This window comes from Camponotus floridanus, unplaced genomic scaffold (assembly GCF_003227725.1).
Source record: "Camponotus floridanus strain SB8 unplaced genomic scaffold, Cflo_v7.5 scaffold98, whole genome shotgun sequence".
NCBI lineage: Eukaryota > Metazoa > Arthropoda > Insecta > Hymenoptera > Formicidae > Camponotus > Camponotus floridanus.
This window is the reverse complement of record NW_020229869.1, coordinates 103,602-125,248: the sequence shown is the minus strand read 5'-3', so window position 1 is coordinate 125,248 and position 21,647 is coordinate 103,602. Positions and strand designations below refer to the sequence as shown.

At 35.0% G+C, this 21,647-nt stretch overlaps 3 protein-coding genes across 3 annotated transcripts; 1 reads left to right on the top strand and 2 right to left on the bottom strand.

The window, feature by feature from the left end:
• Nucleotides 1-470: 470 nt before the first annotated feature.
• On the bottom strand, nucleotides 471-2,429 carry LOC105248491 (adenylate cyclase, terminal-differentiation specific). Its single transcript, XM_011253306.3, has 3 exons — nucleotides 2,290-2,429; nucleotides 1,793-1,895; nucleotides 471-1,531 (listed from the first exon to the last, which is right to left on the bottom strand). The coding sequence occupies exons 1-3, from the start codon at nucleotides 2,299-2,301 to the stop codon at nucleotides 729-731; spliced, it is 918 nt and encodes a 305-aa protein (XP_011251608.1). The 5' UTR covers nucleotides 2,302-2,429; the 3' UTR covers nucleotides 471-728.
• A 3,963-nt stretch (nucleotides 2,430-6,392) lies between these two features.
• LOC105248492 (extensin-2) lies at nucleotides 6,393-8,153 on the top strand. The gene is made up of 3 exons (XM_011253307.2): nucleotides 6,393-6,547; nucleotides 6,863-7,120; nucleotides 7,418-8,153. The coding sequence occupies exons 1-3, from the start codon at nucleotides 6,533-6,535 to the stop codon at nucleotides 7,829-7,831; spliced, it is 687 nt and encodes a 228-aa protein (XP_011251609.1). The 5' UTR covers nucleotides 6,393-6,532; the 3' UTR covers nucleotides 7,832-8,153.
• A 4,910-nt stretch (nucleotides 8,154-13,063) lies between these two features.
• Nucleotides 13,064-20,811, bottom strand: LOC105248493 (zinc finger protein 497). The gene is made up of 6 exons (XM_011253308.3): nucleotides 20,424-20,811; nucleotides 19,472-19,624; nucleotides 14,723-14,964; nucleotides 14,169-14,461; nucleotides 13,741-14,014; nucleotides 13,064-13,650 (listed from the first exon to the last, which is right to left on the bottom strand). Exons 1-6 carry the CDS (start codon nucleotides 20,562-20,564, stop codon nucleotides 13,368-13,370), a joined length of 1,386 nt encoding a protein of 461 aa, XP_011251610.1. The 5' UTR covers nucleotides 20,565-20,811; the 3' UTR covers nucleotides 13,064-13,367.
• Nucleotides 20,812-21,647: the final 836 nt, after the last annotated feature.

The following is a 21,647-nucleotide window of genomic DNA, read 5'->3' as shown; positions in this document are numbered from 1 at the left end:
ATTTTCACTTATTAACTTACTTTTTTTATGAGCGGAAGTTCCGCCAGTTCCGCAAGTTGAAATAATAAAAGTTAAAAAAACTAAGATTACGCGAGGTAAATGACTTTCATGATGCTTTCAGAAGCGAAAACGATATTTATTTCAAACAAAAACTTACATTCTTCGTGTTACCGTGTAGTTAGCATCTTACATGCGAAAAATTGAATATAATATCTAATATTATAATTAAATGAAATAAAAATCGAGTAGAAAAAAATTGATTAAAAGGGAATATCTCATCAGCTAATTTTATCACTTTTGTTTTGAATATTCTCTTGTTATTATTATTTCGAATAAATTTCTATTCTTCTATTTTTTCGAATAGAATTCCAATTATAAACATTTCTTTGAATCATTTTCAATTTATTTTATTATAAATTTTTCTTTTTTATTTACTTTACATTAATTTTAAATCAAATAATTAATTCTAATTACATTTAATTCTTACGTCAAGAAACTATTATTAAAAAATACACGGTAATGCAAGACATGTCAAAGCGTCAATAAATGATGCAAATAATTTAAGACGCATAAGATGCTCATCTTAACAAAATCCTGATGACGCCAAAAGTCATTTTCATCAATGAAAATAAAATTCGAGTCTCTAGATGAGCTAACAATTTCTCACTTCAAAAAGCTTATCGAAATAGAATATTAATTTATACAAGTCGTAATTAAAGGCCAGATAATTAATGACTCTGGCCCTCGTCAATCGGTTGGTCCTGCGAATATTCCGCATCGACATTCTCGTCGCTCGGGTAGTACACCTTACTACGATAGTAATGAGGTCCTTTGGCATCATCTGACAATGGTTTGGGAATAAAGATGTTCTTCGGTGTATATTGAATGCGATTTGCCGTGACATCGTACGGTATCTGCGCTTGATACTGTAACAATTGCTTAATCTCCGTAGGCATATTCTTATCCAGATACAATATAGGTGTTGGAGGCTCAGGTAGAGTTCCAAACGGCGACGTAGCGACTTGTTGTTGCTGTTGTTGTTGTTGTTGTTGTTCCTGCTGCTGCTGTTCGTAATCCTCCTTGTAGGCGACTCTATCCTGACGCTCTGTCCTATCGTTATATCTTTGAGGATCGATCGACTGGTACCTCGCTGATGGTTGCTGGTAGGCAGCTTGAGGAATTTCGGAAGCAGACGGAGCTGGTTGCTGCGGCGGTGCGTATCCGCCGCCGTAGAGGAAGGATGAAGGATCAACATAGGGAACTTGTGGCTGATAGACCGAATCGATCAGTTGCCTGATATGACCCGGCACCGCGGAATATGGCTTGTAACTGTAGTATTGTGGAGTCTTCACCTGCTGCTGAGCTTTCTGGGATTGAGGCTGCGGTGCCGGAGCTCGATACTGCGGAGCTGTAGTTTGCTGAGTTTGTCGAAGATGATGGGACGAGCCGCCCTCGGCACGTTGGGGTCGCTGTGCATTCGCCAGTTGCCACTGATTCCCAGGTGTGATGTACTTCAAATTGACACGCGAGCCTGCAATATCGAAAGAAACACTTCGTCACCATCGCGTCCGCTACCATGATTAATGCTTGTTGTTGATTATCGGTGCTTATGCAACACCGACCTCACTTCGACCAAGGAATTGTTTTAAAGATCTGCGATGTGAAAATTGGCCCTCGCGTGCATTGCAATAGTAATAGCAATAATATTTAATTGCGTTGCAACGGGGCCAAGGTTCGCGAAGTGTATCTTCAATGAGCGTTTGCGGAGGATAAAAAAAATTCTCATACTCACCATCAATTTCGTCGTATTTGATTTGCCCTTGCGGATTGCGAACAGATCTCTCTACATTTTTTGTTTGCGCCCACGCGGTCGAAATTACCGTAATAAGAAATATCTGTAATCGAATTAGTATTCAACACAATATTAATATACAATTGACAATTTCATATGAATGTACTCTGTAATACTCTGACAATTTCATATGAAATTGATTCCAATCTACATAAAAATGCTCGAATAAATATGAGATATGATTTAAAAAATTATTTATGAGTGAAAAATATGATAAAACTATATCAACTTCATCAAAAATCGATTTATATTATTTAATTAAGATTAATGATACATCGATTAACACTAACAATCAGACGATAGTCTAATAATAATCACATTATCAGATAACTCCGTAAAATAAAATATGTTTGACTATACGCTGATGAAATATTTCTCGTCACTATATTAATAAATTATATACGCGATAGATCGATCAAAATATCCTAAGCACTCACTGATAGTTTCATGGCGGAGAGAGAGATGTATGCGGATGATCGCGTCGACTTTACTCGCAGAAATCAACCGGTGGAGCCGGCGTAGCTCTTCTATATAGTCCTGGTCTCCCCGACGTAATTGGCGGCGCGGGTACACGGCTGGTGGCTACCTACTTTTAGAGTAATTCCGCCTAGAGTCACGAGCGAATTACAGCAAAAGACCCTCCCCAAGGATATATTATCACTTGTTACAAATACATTTTCCTGACGTAACAGTATTGTAAAATCATTCTCAGAAGCGATAAAAAATTTATGATGAATCCGAGAATTTTGGAGAACAACTTTTCCACATCTTACTCTCTTCGCTCTCTTCGATAATTCATGTGTTGCATTCTTAATTGCAATGTGATAGATTTACACAAAAATTATTGTATCTCGAAAATACCTATCAAAATTATTGAGAAATGTCTATCTTGACAACATTATTTATACTAAAAAGTAAAAGAAATTATATAATAATTATAAAGATAAAGAAGAGATAAAAAATTTTAATAAAAAAATGATTTTTATATACATTTAACAGAAAGCCAATATATCTTAAATAAAGGTGAACAAAAATTCAAGAGGGCAAAAAATGCATTGCAACAAGAAATTTTTTCCAACAATTTTCGCAACAATTAATATTGGCCGATGAAAAGGCTGAAGATTTTAATGCGTTGACCGCATATGTTCTAGCGTTTTTTTTTTACTTTAATTATAGTGAAATTGCTCCATGCGATCCCGAGGATTTTAACGAGGCTTCGTGATGCAACAAGAAACATCGGGGTTTTAGGTTTAAATTCGCATTTCAGAGCGCTAAAATAGGGTCGTAGGATATGCACTTAAATTATCTCAAATGAAAAGTAACGATGCGGTAGAAGTTAGAAGAAACTATTCGACATAAAAACAAACAATTCTCATTACTATAATAAAGTATGGGATTACATAGAATTGTATAAAATAAAATAGAAGTTGAAACTAGAGCCTCTTGTTCCGTATATTACGCCAGATACTAATTGTGTTCCTTAACTTTAATCATGCGAAGTAATATGATTTTACAGCATGAGAAAAAAATAAATTAAAAAAGAATAAGAAAACAAAGATCAATTCTGGGAAATTTTATACATACGTATAGGTATAAAAAATTTCTTAACATTCTTAACATAGAAATTTTGTTGCAGTGTAAAATGAACATAATTTTAGAGTGTAATCTAATGTAATATAATTTCTTTAAATTTACAGAGAAAAAATTAATATTAGAAAGGATATCTATTTTTACTTATTTATTAATATTGCTATTTTTTTATCTGAAACATACAAATTTCAAGCACTTAAAACATTTTATTAGGAACATTTGACGGAATTAAATTAGAGCATATCAAAATTCCCGATAACATGGATCAAGCTCGAATCAACGTAGATTTTCCCAGTAAAACGAATCCAAACGAATTGGAAAAGATTATTTTCAGCAACCTGTTCTATAAACGTTCTTTGCATTGTACATAATTTACGTGCAAATGATCTGTTGTGTACTAAACGTCAACCAATATGCGTCATTGGTAACAAGCAGCGGTCTGTCAATCCGAGTAAAAGTAAACGGTAAAAAAATCTCTTTAATATTGATCTATAAATTTTTCCAGATAATGAACTAAGCCGATTTTACTGCTCCGCAGAAAAGGAAACCTCTCGAACGACGGGATAATTACGCGGCTGCGTGACGTTCGCAAACTTCTAATGCGATGAGAATGCAACGCAAGCATTCGTGAGTAACGAGCATTATCTTAATGCATTGACGTATTAAGCCGTACCAATTAAAACTCATGAATCGCAAACAACATATCCTGTTGCTTTTTATACTTCTAGTGATAATATAAAATTTTTGTTTTACGTAATTAATTTTAGATATATAAAAAATAGATTGTATAGGACTGTCATATTTAGCCCTTTAATATTTCGATATTAAAATAAGGCATATGTGTAACATCTCTCGTAGATATAAAATCTTTTTTCATATTCAGCAATCAAATTTTAGATTGGACAAAGAATTCGAGAAGTCATTTAGAGGTAACACGGTGAATGAAAAAAGAAAAAGAATTTCTTAAGCATGTATGTAAGATTAGAAGGGAACATTATGTAAAAACCGAGCAGGAAAACGCACGGCGCGATTAAAAATCCATGAAAATCTCGTAAAAACGGTTCTTAACAATTTCTTTCTTTTCCTTTGTCGGAGCCAAATTGACAGCAATTTTCAGAATTGAGAACGAGAGGCGAAACATTGCAACACATGGACCCGAACGAGCGTCGACCTCCGCGCGAATATAAATGAGGAAAGCTTGCGACCACGATAAGATTCGAAAGGTACGATCTGTGGGAGAGGAGAAAAAGGAAGAATTTGACAGGAGGGAACGACCGGAGAAAGTCGATTATTTCTTGCCGATCAACGGAAGAGACTTTGCGTCCGCGACGTCTGATATCGCGGCGCACCGGAAACTCACTTCACGTACGCGGACGAAGAAATGCACTTCCTCCTTTTCGATATGCGATAACGTTGTACTTCCATCACGCTCGATAGATATCACGCATAGATTAATTCGCTTTAATGCAATTTGCCTCTACAATCTGAGAGTTCTCTTAGAAAGTGTGTGATTTATTAGACGCTTCAAAGATCTCAGCGAGAAGAATCATGCATAAGAGCGTGAAAAAATTGCAAGAATCGATAGGAATATTTTGTTTCGCCAATAACTAATATTTGTATCCGCATATGCAACAGAAATACACATTTTGTCTTGTAAATCAAAGTGATATGTGATATTTTATCGTTGTTAATTTGTTGTCGGGGAAGTTTTATAATCGTATATTTTTTTTATTTATGCAATACGCAATGTGATTGCGAAATGCAGAAATAATCATAAACGAGAGAAATGTCTGATAACTTCGAGGCCGAGAGAAACAAGAATTGCGCTTTCGCCATACTGCGAGTTATTGGAAAAACCGGAAATGTAATGAGCAAAGTATAAATCGCAATTAATATGTATGCTTTGAGGAAATTAAACTACACTCGCGGCTTAATTTTCCACGAGATTTGCGCCGTCGATTTCAATTTAGCGATGCTGCAATGAAAGTAAAACTCATTACCGCGGTCATTATAAAGAATGGTTATTACGACGAGCCAGGAATAATTTTGCTTTAATGAGCGCTTTGGGATACATGCAGAATCCTGAGAGATGATTAAAATTATTTCAAGGATTGCGCACGACGCCAACTTCGATGAATGCTCAAAGCTACACCACGCTATCCCTCTGATAATCCATTGTAAGTCGGTAAACGTTCTGGTAACGTCGATATATAATCTGCTGTAGAGTACTCAGCAAAACGAACTGTGTACAGGTTTTTCTTAGATTATTATTATTTATGAAAATAATATATTGTAATTATTTTAATTATTTTTGAATCGATAATGATTCCTTCTTTTAAAATTGTTTGTATGATATTAATATATTGTACGTATTGTATATATTTTCTGATTTTTTATATTTTTCTCCAATTAATTAAATGTTTAAAGAAAAGTATTGTGTTTTCATTTTAACCTATGTTTTATTGCTATTATTAAATGTAAGATTATTTATACAATCTTGCACCTACAAATAATTTTGAAAATAAAAAATAAAAAAAATAGATTACGCTTTCTTTCAGAAAAAAGTAAAGGTTTACACTTCCTATAGAATATTTATGCTTCCTACATAAAGATCCATAATTTTGAAAATCGTTTAAAAATTTGTGGCAAAGATTCTTTTTTAATAAAAAAAATAAACAAATTTAAATGTATTTTCATAGAGAAATGCTCATTTTATTCATTAATTATTATAAATAAAAATATAATGTAGTTAAAACTTCATCGATTCGTAAATAAGTTAAAATTAATCTTTTTTAGAAGCTTTGGGACACGTTGCATAAACTATGCGAGCGAGATATTCGTTCTTCTCGCTAGCCCATGAAAGAAATGTCAGACTAAGTCATCAAGGGGAAAGTACGAGGACTAGCATGTACAGAAAACATTCGTCGGGCGTGGTGGAAGACCGGTATGATCCACGACTGGGATCCGCGTTGCCATCAAGGCCTCTTCGCCAGGTCGCCCTGAACCAACTCGTTGTATAAAACGCCCCTCCCGTCGATTTCTGGGTACATTGTTGTACTTCCCGCTGCCTAACGATTCTATTCCTTCATCATGCACGCTGCATTTGTAAGTTCTTTGCAAGTATCTATCTCTACGTCTCTCTTAAATTGCACTTCGACCTTATCTAATAATTTTCTCATCAAGATATAATGATATATATGTAATACATTGATATATATATATATATATATATATATATATATATATATATTGTATATATATTGTATAATTAATCTATAGTAAAAGATAATTACATAATGACGTAAGGCGCAATTAAATTCCATTGTACATTGAATAAAAAATGTGAATATTCTGTTTCTTTCAGATTTTTTAATTCTACATATTATATCTGAATTTTATAATTTATTTTATTATTTGCAGATTATTTTCTTGACTGTCATTATTGGCGTTTTTTGTCAAGAGCCTCGTTATCAATCATCGCATCAAGCGGCAATTTTGAGCGACGCGCGTTATCTGGCAGGTGATGGCACATTTGGAGCGGCCTATTCTCAAGAAGACGGTGTTGAATTTAAAGAAGAGAGCGATGTGGATGGTAATCGACGTGGATCATACTCGTACGTCGATCCAACCGGGCAAAGACGTACCGTGACCTATACTGCGGGAAAAAATGGCTTCCAGGTACGCACACACAAAATACGCGTTTATTCAAATCATTAACTTTGTCACATGACAATAACTGGAGACGAGAGATCAAGTATTATTTTGACATCAATTGAAGAAAATTAAATATTTGACACATGACATTTCAACTAAATCGCAAGTAAAAAGATTGAGAAGCTGGATTCCATTGAATCCAGCTACTTCAAGTCGCAATCAAAATCAGGAGAAAATAAGATATAAAGCTTTAAAGTTAATTTTATTTAATTAATTATGTCGAGAGAGAGGAAACGTGCTAAATTAATTCTCGTCCCGTAGGCGACCGGGGATCACATTCCCACTGCACGTCCGCAAGTAGCCCCGCAACCGGAATACGTACCGTTGTCGCAGTATAATCCGCCGGATTATCAATCCCCGAATTACGCATCACCACCTGTTCAACAGTATCCACAGCGCTATGAACCAGCGGATTACGAGCCACAGCCTGTCGTTTACCAGCCGCAGCCTCCACCTCCGCAATATCGGTATCGACCGCAGCCGCAACCTAGTTATCATCATCCCTCGGAATTACAAAGTATACCCTCTTATGAGCCTCCTAGTCCGCGTTATCAACCTCGTCCCGCGCCGTACAACGCGATAACGACTCCGGCTCCTCCCAATTTTTATCCACCGGGGAAGCTCAATTTCAATCGAACCCCCGACGGTTTTTCCTACACATTCAGCAAAAGTTAAGTGGCATATAAATTAAATGAAAGACGCGACGATCAGGTTGTAAAATTTTTAATCTATGATAAGAAATACATACATATAATATCGAATCTTGACCGATCGAGATGTGCCATTAATTAAAAGAGAATTCAAGATTTTGAATAGAAACGCGTGGCCGAATATATATTTATATTAAAGAAATAAAAAATAGCTAAAACAAGTGTATCAAATGTGAAAAAATATCATTTACTTCAGAATCAACATCATGACATTAATTTCCATTTTTCTCATGTCAAATCTGTAATCAATTTTACGTTCGTAATTGATATAATAATTATTATACCTTATTTATCCATCAGCAATTTTATAAAAATATTATTTTAAAGATATAATATCGATTTTTAAGATATAATAAGATATAATTTTAAGAGTACCCTATAAATGAAATAAGTTCTCTTAATAAAATATATTGATTTTTTATTCGTTTAATGAAATAAATTAATCCCCTAAATGTTAATTAGCTATTTTGACATTATAAAGGAAAAATAAAACATCGGAATTGCACAGAATCGAATGATTCTTTTATCTCGTTTATTTGCGCACGCCCAGTTTGTCTCGCATAATAATAATTTCTCGCGCAAATGCGAGCACAATCACGTGTTTCATAGGGTCAGTTCACTTTCATCCGACAACCTTTGCGTTCTCTTGATGTTGCAATTGAGAATCCCACGATACCGAAAGAAATAAAGAGATACGCCTAATATACATATATTTACTCAAGAAATATACCAGAGAGAGAAATGTTTATTCCGATACTTTTTTTATTTAATTTGTAATTTTTAATTAAATTCATTTAGTATTATTACTCATTTAACTCTTTTTAACTTTTCAATAATAAATGATGTTATATTTTACATCAATGAATTGAAAAAATGTTTCTTTTCTCATTACATATTTTTATAATGTAAAATAATTACTATAATTTTTGTATAAAAAAAGCTTATTATTAAATTTATTAAAATAAATTTAAAAGTATGCAAATTAAGGCTCACGCGAACATCTATTATAAAAATATACTATTCTTATTCCGTAAAAGGCAGCGATGCGGGAAGAAAAAGCGGACAAAGGAATGATTATCTTATTATCCAGGATTGCGAGTGATAATGCGAGTGTACCACGCCATTGAGAAGGGTCGGCAAGGGCGAGGAAATAAAAATGCAACGAAGTCGAGCCGGTTGGCTAGCCATTATTGTTAGCCCGTAATACGGGCGCGGCGATTCGACAAGGCAAACCGCCTGCATCCGAACAGGAACTCGGCAACCTTATGTGGGCAGAAAGAAATGCATACCATAATATTTCAACGTCATCCCAATGTTGTCGCCCGAGAAAACTAGCATTGTAATATTGCCGATCGAATCGATAGCATAGTTTTCATCATTGCGTTAGTACTATGTCTCCCTGTCTTCTGTATTCAATAAATTTTTACTTAAATTTTTTTCATGCGTAAAGATTGATATCTATTGTTAAACGTGAACAGCAATTAATACAAAGTAGTTTTGGTCGTGTTTTATTTATAAAGGTATATTGAAGGTATACATTTCGTTTTATATAATTATGGCAGTAATATACAGACTCTGATTAGCTGCGCGTGACATCAACAGTATAAAAGTAGTCTAAAACAGCTGCTATAGAGGCAGTGTGGTATCGAACGTTCACTCCTCATAACAAAAGAACGAAAATCAATTAAATGCCATCTTATCTAAGTCACTAACTTATTTCAAGTCATGTCTTATTTATGCCGATGTGCCTCCCTAACACGTGAATTCAAATGATGACGATAGTATGGATAAGTCCCAGAGAAAAGGCACTATACGTCTATTCTTCAAAATCTTCAACGAACGTTACGTCGTGGAAGTTATTGCATTTACTCTCTTGCACGCGTCATTTTTTGTTTTTCTTGTATAAAACTTCTCCAAAACAAAATTAAAATTATAATACGAACTAGCATATATTATTGCGCTTGCTGTGTCAAACGGTAATCGGTACGTATTTTTTGTTCCCCCATATGTTAACTCGAGTACTTCTAGTGTTCTTTATTGAACATTATCAATGATAGATGTAATAACCGATTAGGCAAACGCTAACTATTTATCTCCTAAAAATTGCGAATATTAACTCCAAAGGCATTAATCTGAATTTGATTGCACTTTTTGTCTCAGTTATATGCGCAATAAGATAAAACACGGTAAATACACACGATACGGGCAAATGAAGTAAAAATCAATCGTTGCGAGACAGTATTAATCTCGCTACATTAAAAATATTTGTTATAATTTAAATATTAATACATAACAGTCTAAATATTAATTCATGCAAAAATTCAAAACGTTCCCATAATTATTTGTACGTATAATAATCTAAAACAGTCGCTATTGTCGCTATTGATTATTTCTACTGACATAGTAAATATTACACAAAATATACGCTGTGTTAGGCTCCGACTTTTGATTTTTACATCACGCAGAGGCACGGTCATCCTAAAAGCGATCATCGAATGGAAAACAACCCGGAAGTGGATTTGTACGTGGGGGAGGAGGCACGGCAGTCTCGCATTATTAGCGCGTTTTACTGGCTTATCTTAGAATATTATTCTAAGGAGACGAGAGAAAGAAGTTTAAGCGCTGTAACAAGCAAATTCTATCGGCTCTTTTCGAAAGATATAGTTTGTTCACAATGCAAATTCACACGATAAGATATTCGCAAATGTCTGCCAAAATGTGACGATGCGTATATGTAGTCTCCAGTTGAAAACCTGATTATTGTCGCTAATTTCCCGTTGCGAATAATGGATATATACTTATATACATTTTTCTTTGTAATAAAACTGATAAAATGATAAGATTATTTCCCGACTCGCATGTAATTACATTTCATTGTTCGAAACTCAGATAAAATATACAATTAATAATGTCTTTCTCTTCGTATTTTATCACGCGATGCGTATAGTTCATATTTGATTCATATTTGATGGTTTGACGAACTATCAGAGAAATATTTTTCCACCCATTTTCATGTCATATAATACATACTAATACATAACTAAGTATAAATTTTTGAACATCCTTGATTAAGTACATGCGGACTTTATAATTTCAAGGATAATTGTAACAATAGCATATCATAAAAGAAAAAAACAGAAATAAAAAAATTCTACTTGCACTAAAAATCAATTAATAATATTAAGATTTTCAGCACGCAATATTTTATATTTCCTTGCGCTATTGTGGCTTACGTAAAAGGCATATCTACTTCTTATAGAAAATATAAAAAAAAAATCTTATTTTAAAATATTGAAAAATGTTTTCACGTATTTAAAATTAATTTTAAACACGCCTTAATGTTTGTTTTCAGCGTAAGCTTTTGGACACATGACTCCAGTCAACACTTATGCCACAGTGATGATCTACGTTTGGTATAAAAGATGACAATGTATTACAGACATTGTCTTTGGAAGATCATAAAATTCCGCCGAATACATCACACAATTTGCTAGACAACGATAGTCTGGCACGTCTCAATACACATATAATTACTTAAGATACTTAATGAATACTTAATGAATGATTAAATTATTTCAGAGCGAGGTATACAAGATGATTTACCTATTTCGAAGTGCATTTAAATTGATGTTATATTTTGAATATTTGAAAAATGTTTTAATTGATTTATTTATCGACTAAATATATTTATCGAAATAAACACACTATTAAAGTGTGAAAAGTAAAAATGTTTAGACATTCAAAAGTATCAAACATGGAATGCAACGTTAATAAAATTGTTCCTGATATTTAAAAATTACTTGTATGTTTTAAAAAATAAAATTATATGATATTTTGTACACATAAATTAATTTATATATATAAATAAAATATTATTTTATATATATAAAATTATATTATATATATATTTTATATATATATATATAAAATTTATATTAATATTATTATATATAATATTTTATTTATATAATATTTTATTAATTTATAATATTTTTTAAATAATATTTTAATAATAAATATTATTTTATTTATATAAAATAATATTTATTAATAAAATATTATTTTATTTATATAAATAATTATTTATATTTATTATTATTTATATGTATAAAATTTTGTCCTCTGGCTTAATTAATTATTTTAATATTTAAAATATTTTTTCAGATTATATTTAAACTTAATATTCTTATGTCAGATAGAATTATTTATCTATCATATGTCAGATAGAATTATTTATCTATCTGACAAGAATAAAATACACGATTAAAATAATGTCCTTGAAATCATGCCAGTTTTTATTCGAAATGTTCTTTCATATAATAATAAATAAAAAAATGAATTGAGATTAATAAGTAAATCATCTTGTATAAAAATTCAATATAAAACATAATTAATTTTTCGAATAATCCAAATAATTCTTAATTTTAATATCAAAGAATACGATACCATCGAAATAATAAATTCTTTAAATTATAACGTTGCAATGTAAAACATATATACATATATATAAAAAAATATAATAGCATTGAGAACAAACCTGTACATCAGGGAGTACATTTTGCTATGAGATGCTATTTTGTAACTTTTTAAATATAATTTTTTTATCTAATTTAAAGGATGCAGCAATGTGATGTTCCTTATATTAATATCGATCTTTCTGTGCATTTGTTTTATGAAGTTATATATGAATATACCTTTATATATGTACTTATTATGTATACATGTATATATTAAAAAGTTACAAAATAGATCTGCTATACCTATGCGGTACCTATGAATGCCGGGAAGCTAGCTATGTAGGAACGTATATTATTAAGTAATACTTTTTAAATATTGACGCAATATTGCATTTTAATTCAATATTGCATCAATATTTAAATTTATTATCCTCGAAAACGAGATAGATCTTATATCGTATTAAGATACACAGTAGTATTACTGAAAATAAATTCTCTACGTAATCTTGATATGTACTTGCTCTACAATGCATAAATTGCTGCTTCTTTAATAATTTGTTAAAATGAGATTATTATATACCAAAGATAATTAAAAAATATAAATTTTTTTGATAATTTGTTACTCCAAAAGAGAGAGAGAGAGGAAATGATTAAGAATTTATAGTACGTAAAATTTTCTTACCTCTTCAAAAATGATATTTTAGAAATGATTTCATTATATTAAAACTTCTAATAAAAATGCTAGAAAATGCTAGAAAAAATTACAGCTGTATCAGATTACCAAATTAATTGATAAATAAATATAACCAGTAACTAAATAGATATATAAGTATCAACATCTCGTATTTAGCCTATTAGTTCTATTAACATTATTGAATATACTACTACTGTGTATCTGTTATCGATAAATTGGTATATATGTATATCATTACAATCACAATATGCATGACACTATGCGAAAGTTTCTGGTCAAAATAGAACAGAAAACTTGTACTATGGTAAGACACAAATCGACGGTACGTAGTGACAGGGGAAAGAGTAATTCTAGCTGCATAATCCAGAGGGATCGACAAGTCCTCTGGCAATAAGTTCAGCCGTGGCAGCGTCACCGCCACCTTGTTTACCGCTTGACGGTTGACCTGCCGACGATTGCGCGTGCGGGTCGCAATGCGTGCGTATATGAAACAAAAATTCGGCCTTATCTGTGAAATCGGTGCGACACATTAAGCAGAAATGCCTATCGGACGGGTAGGATTGCGGCGGCGGTGCGGACCCGGGAAAGTATGGGGCAGCATGTTGTGGCGGCGCGGACGCATCCAAATGAGATCTGCGATTAATCAAAGTCAGTTTTATAAATTAGGATCTAGATATATATGATATTGAAGAGGTATATACAATATTAAAGAAATATACTAACCGAGCATGTTGCGCCCACTCCTCTCTAAGAGCGAACATCCGTCCACATAGTTCGCAAGTCCAACTCACTGGTTCTTCCTTCAGCTTATGAATGCTATCTTGGCGTGATGTCTGCTGTTGTTGTTGTTGTTGCGCTTGCTGCTGTTGTTGCTGCTGCTGCTGCTGTTGTTGATCGGATCTCGGTGTCGTGGGAGCCGAGAGAGGTGAAACGCCAGGTCTATGTCTAAGTTTGTTCATATGAATAACCAATTTATCTCGACGTGCAAATGCTTTGCCTGCAACATATATCGCATTTTTTTCTTCATCATTTGTTTCATTTTAAGATCAAAAGTTGTTCTAGAATTAAAAATAATTTCTATATATATATATATATATATATATATATATATATATATAAAACGAATCGACAAAAATAATTTTTACGCTCACCGCATACTTCGCAAGAATATGGCTTCTCCCCAGTATGTATACGCATATGTATAACAAGTTTATCTTTACGAGCGAGTCCTTTCCCGCATACGGTGCAAGAAAATGCTTTCGTAGTCGGTTCGCCCGTATTAGTTGCCTTTGAAACAGATCCCGGACGAACGCCTACGCTGTTCGTCGTTGTTGTCGTCGTCCGTAAGGGTTGATTCACTGGTGCTCTAAACTGTTGGTCCGTTGCACCAGGAAATGCCGGCATCATACTACCGGGACGCATCGCCGCAGAATACTCCGATGACCTACGGAAGATAGAACACAACGATCAAGTTACAATCATGTCCATAAAAATTAGTACAATTGTAGTACATGGAATTCTCTCAACAAAAGGATTAATCGAATATCTTTGAAATGTAGCAAAATAAAATTTTCATGTTAAAAATGTTATACAGGAATATATGTTTTTTTAAATGGAAACATTTTCTTCTTCGCAATCTAGAAAGAAATATTCTAATAAGGAATCGCCCTCTGTCTGAACGAAATATCTTGTATATTTTACGCACCATGATCCGATAGTACGCAACACCCGCACCCCATCATCATAGCCAAGTCCATCATCCGGTACAGTGAACGTGGGGTTGGGTGGTTGTGGAGCTGCGGGTGGTCCAGGTCCAGCTAATCTCGCTTGAGCGGCCTGTTGGGCCATGTGCTGTTGCAATGCCGCGTGTGCTATAGCGTGTGATTCTACATAAGTTGAGCGCTGCTGCTGCTGTCCTCCGTTTGACATCTTGTCTTTATCTGTGCCCTAAATTCATCCGTTCATTGATCGCACGTGATAATTGACACAGCAATTTTTTATTTAATAAAAAAAAATACTATGCAAATTTATGTTGAACAAATCTGGCTTGGAATTATAATTATTTTATTGTGTCTAATGACACAAAATAAATGTAATGTAATTTCCTAATTTGTATCAAATGTATTATTATTTCGTTTAATTTTGTTTGTGTTATTATTAATGATTTAGAAGTATTTAGCTAAATACAATCGTATTTTTTAAATATCATATTATAACATTACAATATTTAAAACGTTATTTCATCTCAAAACATAATTATAATTGCAAGTTCATAAATAATTAATAAGTGTCCCAATTATGTATATAATTATATATTATTTTCTATGGCATCAAACGATCGCTTAAAGAGAGCTTTACGAAGATCCGGAAATCTCTACATATGCAGAGTATGAAGGGTGGAATGCTTTTTAAAAATCATTCACAGTTCGATCTTCATAAAGATTATTTTAAAGCAAATATAAAATGTTTTATTTAACATCAACTTTTAGCAAATTACTTTTTTAAAAATAAAAATTTCAATTTTAATTAAGTTTTTGTTTTCATCGCGTAAAAGTTCAGAAAAGCGTAAATACGTTTTCTTTCTTTTTCAACGCAGCTATTATTGCTTTGTCAAGATCTCTCGAAGGAAAGAACAACAAGGAAAGTTTATTATGCGCGTTAGAAAAAGGATGAGCCTCGAAAAAAATTAAAACAAGATTGCTCTTAGTCCAATATTAGTAAATTTTCCTTCATATCTTATCTCTTTCTCGAGGAGATTATCAATACGGGTGTAACTCTCGATAAAGGAACAAAAATTCTATTTTTGCATCTGAGCTTTCTAAATGCAGGGGACATAAAGAAACTCCAGAAAACATTCAATAATGGCCGAAAAGCAGGGAACGCTCCGGAAGAAGAAAGAGACAGGAGAAAGAAGCCATCGCACGAGTCGATCGTTCTCACAAAAGAGACGGGCAGCCGTCTTTTTGGAGACGCTTACCACGCACCGCAGAGTCCTATCCAAAGAGATCGTTGGGCTCCGGAATCGAGAGATCACTTCGATCGATGAGAAGCGATTTTCCGATAAGATCGAGCGATTCAGATTTTCGATTTTCACAGCACCGTATGGAGAAGGAGCGGAGATTTCGTGCTCATTTTCGACGAGGATCAAAATTCTCGCTCACTTCCAAAATCTTCCACATCCGAAACAACGACACATCTGCACAAAACGATGCACTCGACGTATAACACTGACACGCGCGCTCACGCGTGTTCCTTACGCGCTTTCGCTACTTTTCGCGAGGCGTCCAAGGAATCTCGCGGTTCACGGCAAGAGAGAACCCGCGAAGCTGGCCGCCGCCACCGCCGTTGATTCCCGGCGCGGGAGGATGCAAGGACAAAGAGGCGAAAAAAAAGCAGCCGACGTGCGCGGAGGGGATAAGCGCGAGACGACCGGGGAGACGGCTCCCTCGCTGTCGGACTTCGAGAAGAGAAGAAAGAAACACAGAACCAGGTGAAGGGAGGGAGGGTTCAACGGAGAGGAAGCAGAGATAGAGAGAAAGGGAAAGAGAGGAAAAGCGTGAGCGAGATTGCGTGTGTATGTGAAGATGATGAGGGCGGGAGGAGAGGTAACGGAGAGAGAACGAAGTAAGACGGAGTCGGTGACACACACGGAGCTGCGCGCGAGACAAACGATGCCGAGCGGAGGTTCCCCGCGGAATGCACCGTGGCCGGCGTGGAGCGCGTCCAGGGATGCGACGAAGAGGAGGCGAACGCACAGGCACGCTGACGCGACGGGGAGACCATGAAAGAGAGATAGATAGATAGATAGAGAAACAGAGAGAGAGACAGGGCGGTCTGCCGAGGGGGAAGAACGAAAGGTGTGTGTTTATGTGTATGCATGTGACGATGATTCGTGTGTATCACTTTCGCGGCATGAGAGAGAAAGAAAGAAAGAAAGAACGAGAGAGATCGAGAGATAGAATAGAAAGAAGTAGAGAGAGAGAGAGAGAGAGAGAGAGAGAGAGAGAGAAATAAGAGCGACAAGATTCAAAAGAAGAAGGACCGCTAGCACGCTGAAAGATACATATACCGAATGGATATCCCCGGAATGCAGCGAACGGTCGACACGGCCAAATCGGAGTAAGCGAGATATGAGGATGATAGGAGACGAAACGATTGCTCGCAGCGACATAAGAGTATCATAGAAGAGTGTTAATGCGTATATAGTTCACTTTCTCTCTCTCTCCCTCTCTTTCGCTCTTTCTCTTTCAATGTATACATTATACAAACTACCGATGAAAGTAACACACGGAATACACGAGGAGCATCGGCGCTATGTGTGCTGTGCAATAGTGGTAACGGCGGCGACGGCGATCGGTGCGTCGGCCCGCTGACCTTGACACTGACATTGAGAGAGCGAAAGAGAGAAGGCGAAACTCGGGATGGGTGAGCAGAATTTGCGCGCGCGCACACGCCCGCAACACGGGAGCGAGACGCCAGGGACGACGAGGACATCGCGCGATCCTCCTCGTCGCGTCGTCCTTCGACAAACCACCGCCGATATTCCGGAACGTTAAGCGTCCGGCAGTTAAAGAGAGAGAGAGAAAGAGAAAGAAAGAATCACCCACGTAACGAGGCTGCGTCGATCGTCGGGATATCCCGAGTTTCGAAACAGGTTTCTCTTGAAGGTGCACGGGCCTGGCAACTTACGTTGCACCTGTGCCTAGGATCAAGAATGGAGGATTCGAGAGAGATCCAAGTTCGAAAGAGAAAGAGTACGGGACTGATGGAGGAGGTAACAGAGACGAAAAGAGAGAATGAGAGAAGAAGAGAAAAGATAGAGTAGAATTGTAATAAATTATAATAAATACAATATATGGAATAGTACTGGATTAAATGCTCTATGACTAAGTTTCCTGGGAATATGTGAAGCAAATACACACATTTATCCATATAAAAATATAAATGAAAGAATAGAAACAGTATGTGTGAGATGTTGCAAACTGTGATGGCTTTCACAGATACAGAATTATAATTGCAAGCCTTTTTTAAAAAAACATATGGATATAACATTAATAACATTAATGTGATATCGCATACATTGAAAAAATATATTGCGCAGGATAGGCAATTATATTCTGAAGAATATCGAGAAGAAAAGCACATGCAGAAAAAGGATGAAACACATAGTAAGAATGCAGCGGAATTAAGAGAAAGAGGAGGCACATTACGTGACGTAAACGAGAGAAGGAACGCGGCAGGTGGATAGGAAATAGGTTGGCGAGGCGGACAGGAAGAGAGGGGGCCAGAGGGGGAATGGTCGAGACGGAAGGAAGAACGAAGTATACTACGACTTTCGCTTTCTGTGCGCGCGACGCGGCTCGCGGTCGCGACGCGCCGATCAATAGATGTGCCGCGACGTCGGTCGTCGCGCTCTCTCCCTTCCCCCTTCACCAGCCCCGCCACGCTTTCTCCACCTCTCCCTATATCCCTTCTTGCCGCCCCAACGGCGTCTCCGTTACATATACGCGAGGGTGGAATTATTGAGATCGCGCGCCGCCGGGGTGTACCAGACGGGGAAGGGGACGTGGGGTCAGCGGGGGTTCCGAGAACCTCCGGCTACCGATCAGCGACGCCCTGTGTATCCTCTTCCCTCTCATGAATCCCGCTTTCAAGGATCCGTGCTCTCTAACTATCTTCGTCCTTCTCACTCGCCGTTATCGGAAGTATGGAAGAAGGTAAAGGATATGAGCTTGGCGAGACTTCTCGCCCCATTGATGATACTCTCCAAGACTGATTTCTTTGCTGATGTCGAATTAATTCTTTTTGCAAGTTGACTGATCTTACAACTGTGTTTAATTATTGTAATGATAAATAAGATAGGAGGATACTGAACGTCTTTCTAAATTGCTGAGCTACTATAAAGGAGAGAAAGTAAGAGAAAGAAACAGAAAAAGGAACGCTGGCGCATAACAAGCTTTAACGTATAAAACGCAAAGATATAAAATCGCTTTAGTGCGTTACGAATTTTATGCTTTTACGAGATCGCGAAAGAGTCTTGCGTACTTCATGTACTAATAAAACTTTTTAATCAATCATAATAAAATTAGAAATTCAAATCAAATCAATGATCTCGTATAAGTTTCGCTCGTATTATGAGAAAACAAATCCTTCAATAAATTTTACTATAATGATAGCCATTTTCATGATATTATGCATGACTTTTCATGCGTCATTTGACAATATCATAATTTAAAAATAACTTTATTATTTTTTAATATTGATAAAATATTTTGCATGTTCAAAAGGAATGCAAAATTCAACTGAGCTCAATCTCAAACGCGTAATCTTCCGTTATTTTAATTTTAATTTACAGCAATGGATAGTGAAAATATCACTTTATCATGTTATAAATTATATCATCAAGTTCCTTATAATTTAAAATCCATCTTGTATTTAAAAAAATTTTATTTACCTGAGTGAGCAGACCAATGTTTTTTATACTATCAGCATAATTCTTCAACACTGTCTCTGTGCTAATACAGTTGAGACGAAATTCATAGAACATATCCAATTTGTAGATACATCTTTGACAAATATTTTTTGGCAATGCATCTTCTTTTGTTACCTGTAACAAAATAATTTATTTTTTTATTTGAAGAAAAATTAGTTAAAGTAAAATCATAAGCCTGATCTTAATTTTCCTATGTTATATTAAATATTTTAATATTTAATGTAACATAGGAAAATTAAATTAAAGATTTAAATAAAATTAAATTTTTACAATAATCAGCTGTTTAGCTTGACTCTGGATGCATCTTTTCAAGCTTCACATGAAAATATGAAATAAAAAAATATTTTAAAAAATATTTAACAATTATAAATATCAACATGTCTTTATAAAATTTTTAAATATCTTAAAATATCTATTAGTTTATTACTTTATAGAAATAGTAAATTATTATATAACAAAGTCAGAGAGTAAAAGTAGTAGTACATCAATGATATTAACATTGGAAGATTGGAACAGCATAATAATAGTTATTTATGAATCACAATGCAAATGATCTCTTGCATAAATTATATGTATAATTAAACAATGCAATTCTAACTATCCTTAAATATTTCTGCCATAGCAATATCTCTTTGATTTTTAATATTTCGCAGTTTCGGATGATTTAAAGTTTACAATTTTATTTTTCATTATATATTTATATATTACACACACACACACACGTGTGTGTGTGTACGTGTGTGTTTTTCTACATATAAATTTTTTTAGAAAATTATTTCATAAGATAATTTGTCTAAAAATGTTAATATAAAGCTATTTGCTCCGATTTCGAACACGTTTCAGGATCGAAAACAGCAATTTGGCCAGGGCAATATAAACAATATATTTTGCGGATATTTCTGACTCTACCTACCACAGTGGGAATGCAGGAGCGTATTTTAAACGGCAGCTGTCGTTGCTCGCCCTCCTTGTCGAATATCTGCAGCTGGTGATTGCTCTTAAGCGAACAGAACCTGCAGAGCTCGGCGAAATTAAGATCCTCGTTCATTGCCATTGTTGTCTCAGAACGACACGCGTAACGTCTGGCGGTCGATTCAGGTGATAGGTTATGCCGTTCAATTTCGCCGCACGCTGGCGATTTAGGAAAAATCCGAGAAATCAGACGGAGGCACGAGATCGGATGGACTCGAGTACGAATTGTAGTGTCGTGCGAATGCTAGAGTCGCGTGAGAATCGATGCAGAAATACGGGGTTGACGTCGGGAAAACCTAAGCCTCACGACCGGAAGAGTCGGACGCGGCCATTTCTGCTCCGTTTTTGTCGTGATCGTCGCTCGCGACGACCGTCCTCGACATAGAGTCTCTAGCTTCTATCCGACACCCGCCACTTTTGAATTCGATATATGAAATTATTTCTGCCTAGAATATAACACGATCGTGTGCTTTTTGGACAAGTGAATAAATACGTACATATTATTACTTTCGCTTTTATATAAAATACTGTCCCGTTCGTACCGATATGTCCACGAAATAGAATAAAATATCTCGTCGGCGAATCGCGTCTCCAAAGTAAAAATGGCGCTCGAAATAAAGCGACGAATAAAGCGACTCTAGAGAGGGATCGCTGCAGCGATTGTCACGTCATCTGTTAAGTGCAACGGACAATAATGCACAAAGTAAATCGCGGCATTTCCGTAATGCACATATGTACGTTGGAATGCGATTGCAATGCTAGAAGTCAACGATGTTGTAAAAATTTGGCGAGGAAAAATTTTTCTTAGTAAAGGTAAAAAGGTAAAAATTCTTCTTAGTAAAGGTATCTTTAATTGAAACTTTAATTCGAAAGATTTTTTACTTTTTGTTGGAAGTCAACGTAACGTTATAAATTATTTAATTTTGCGTTATTTTTGCAAGAATATTCACAGTTATCGCATTTTGTTTTTACACAGTAAATATTATATACATTCATCTATTTGCAAAGTTTCTAGTGGTGATATTATTTACAACATAAAATTGCCTGCTCTACATAAGTACGAAAGCAATATAAAATTCAATTCTAAGAATTTTAAGAATTTATTATAAAAATAAAAGAGATGCTAAAAATACGCATCTTCTCTTGCTAAAGATACACATCTTAT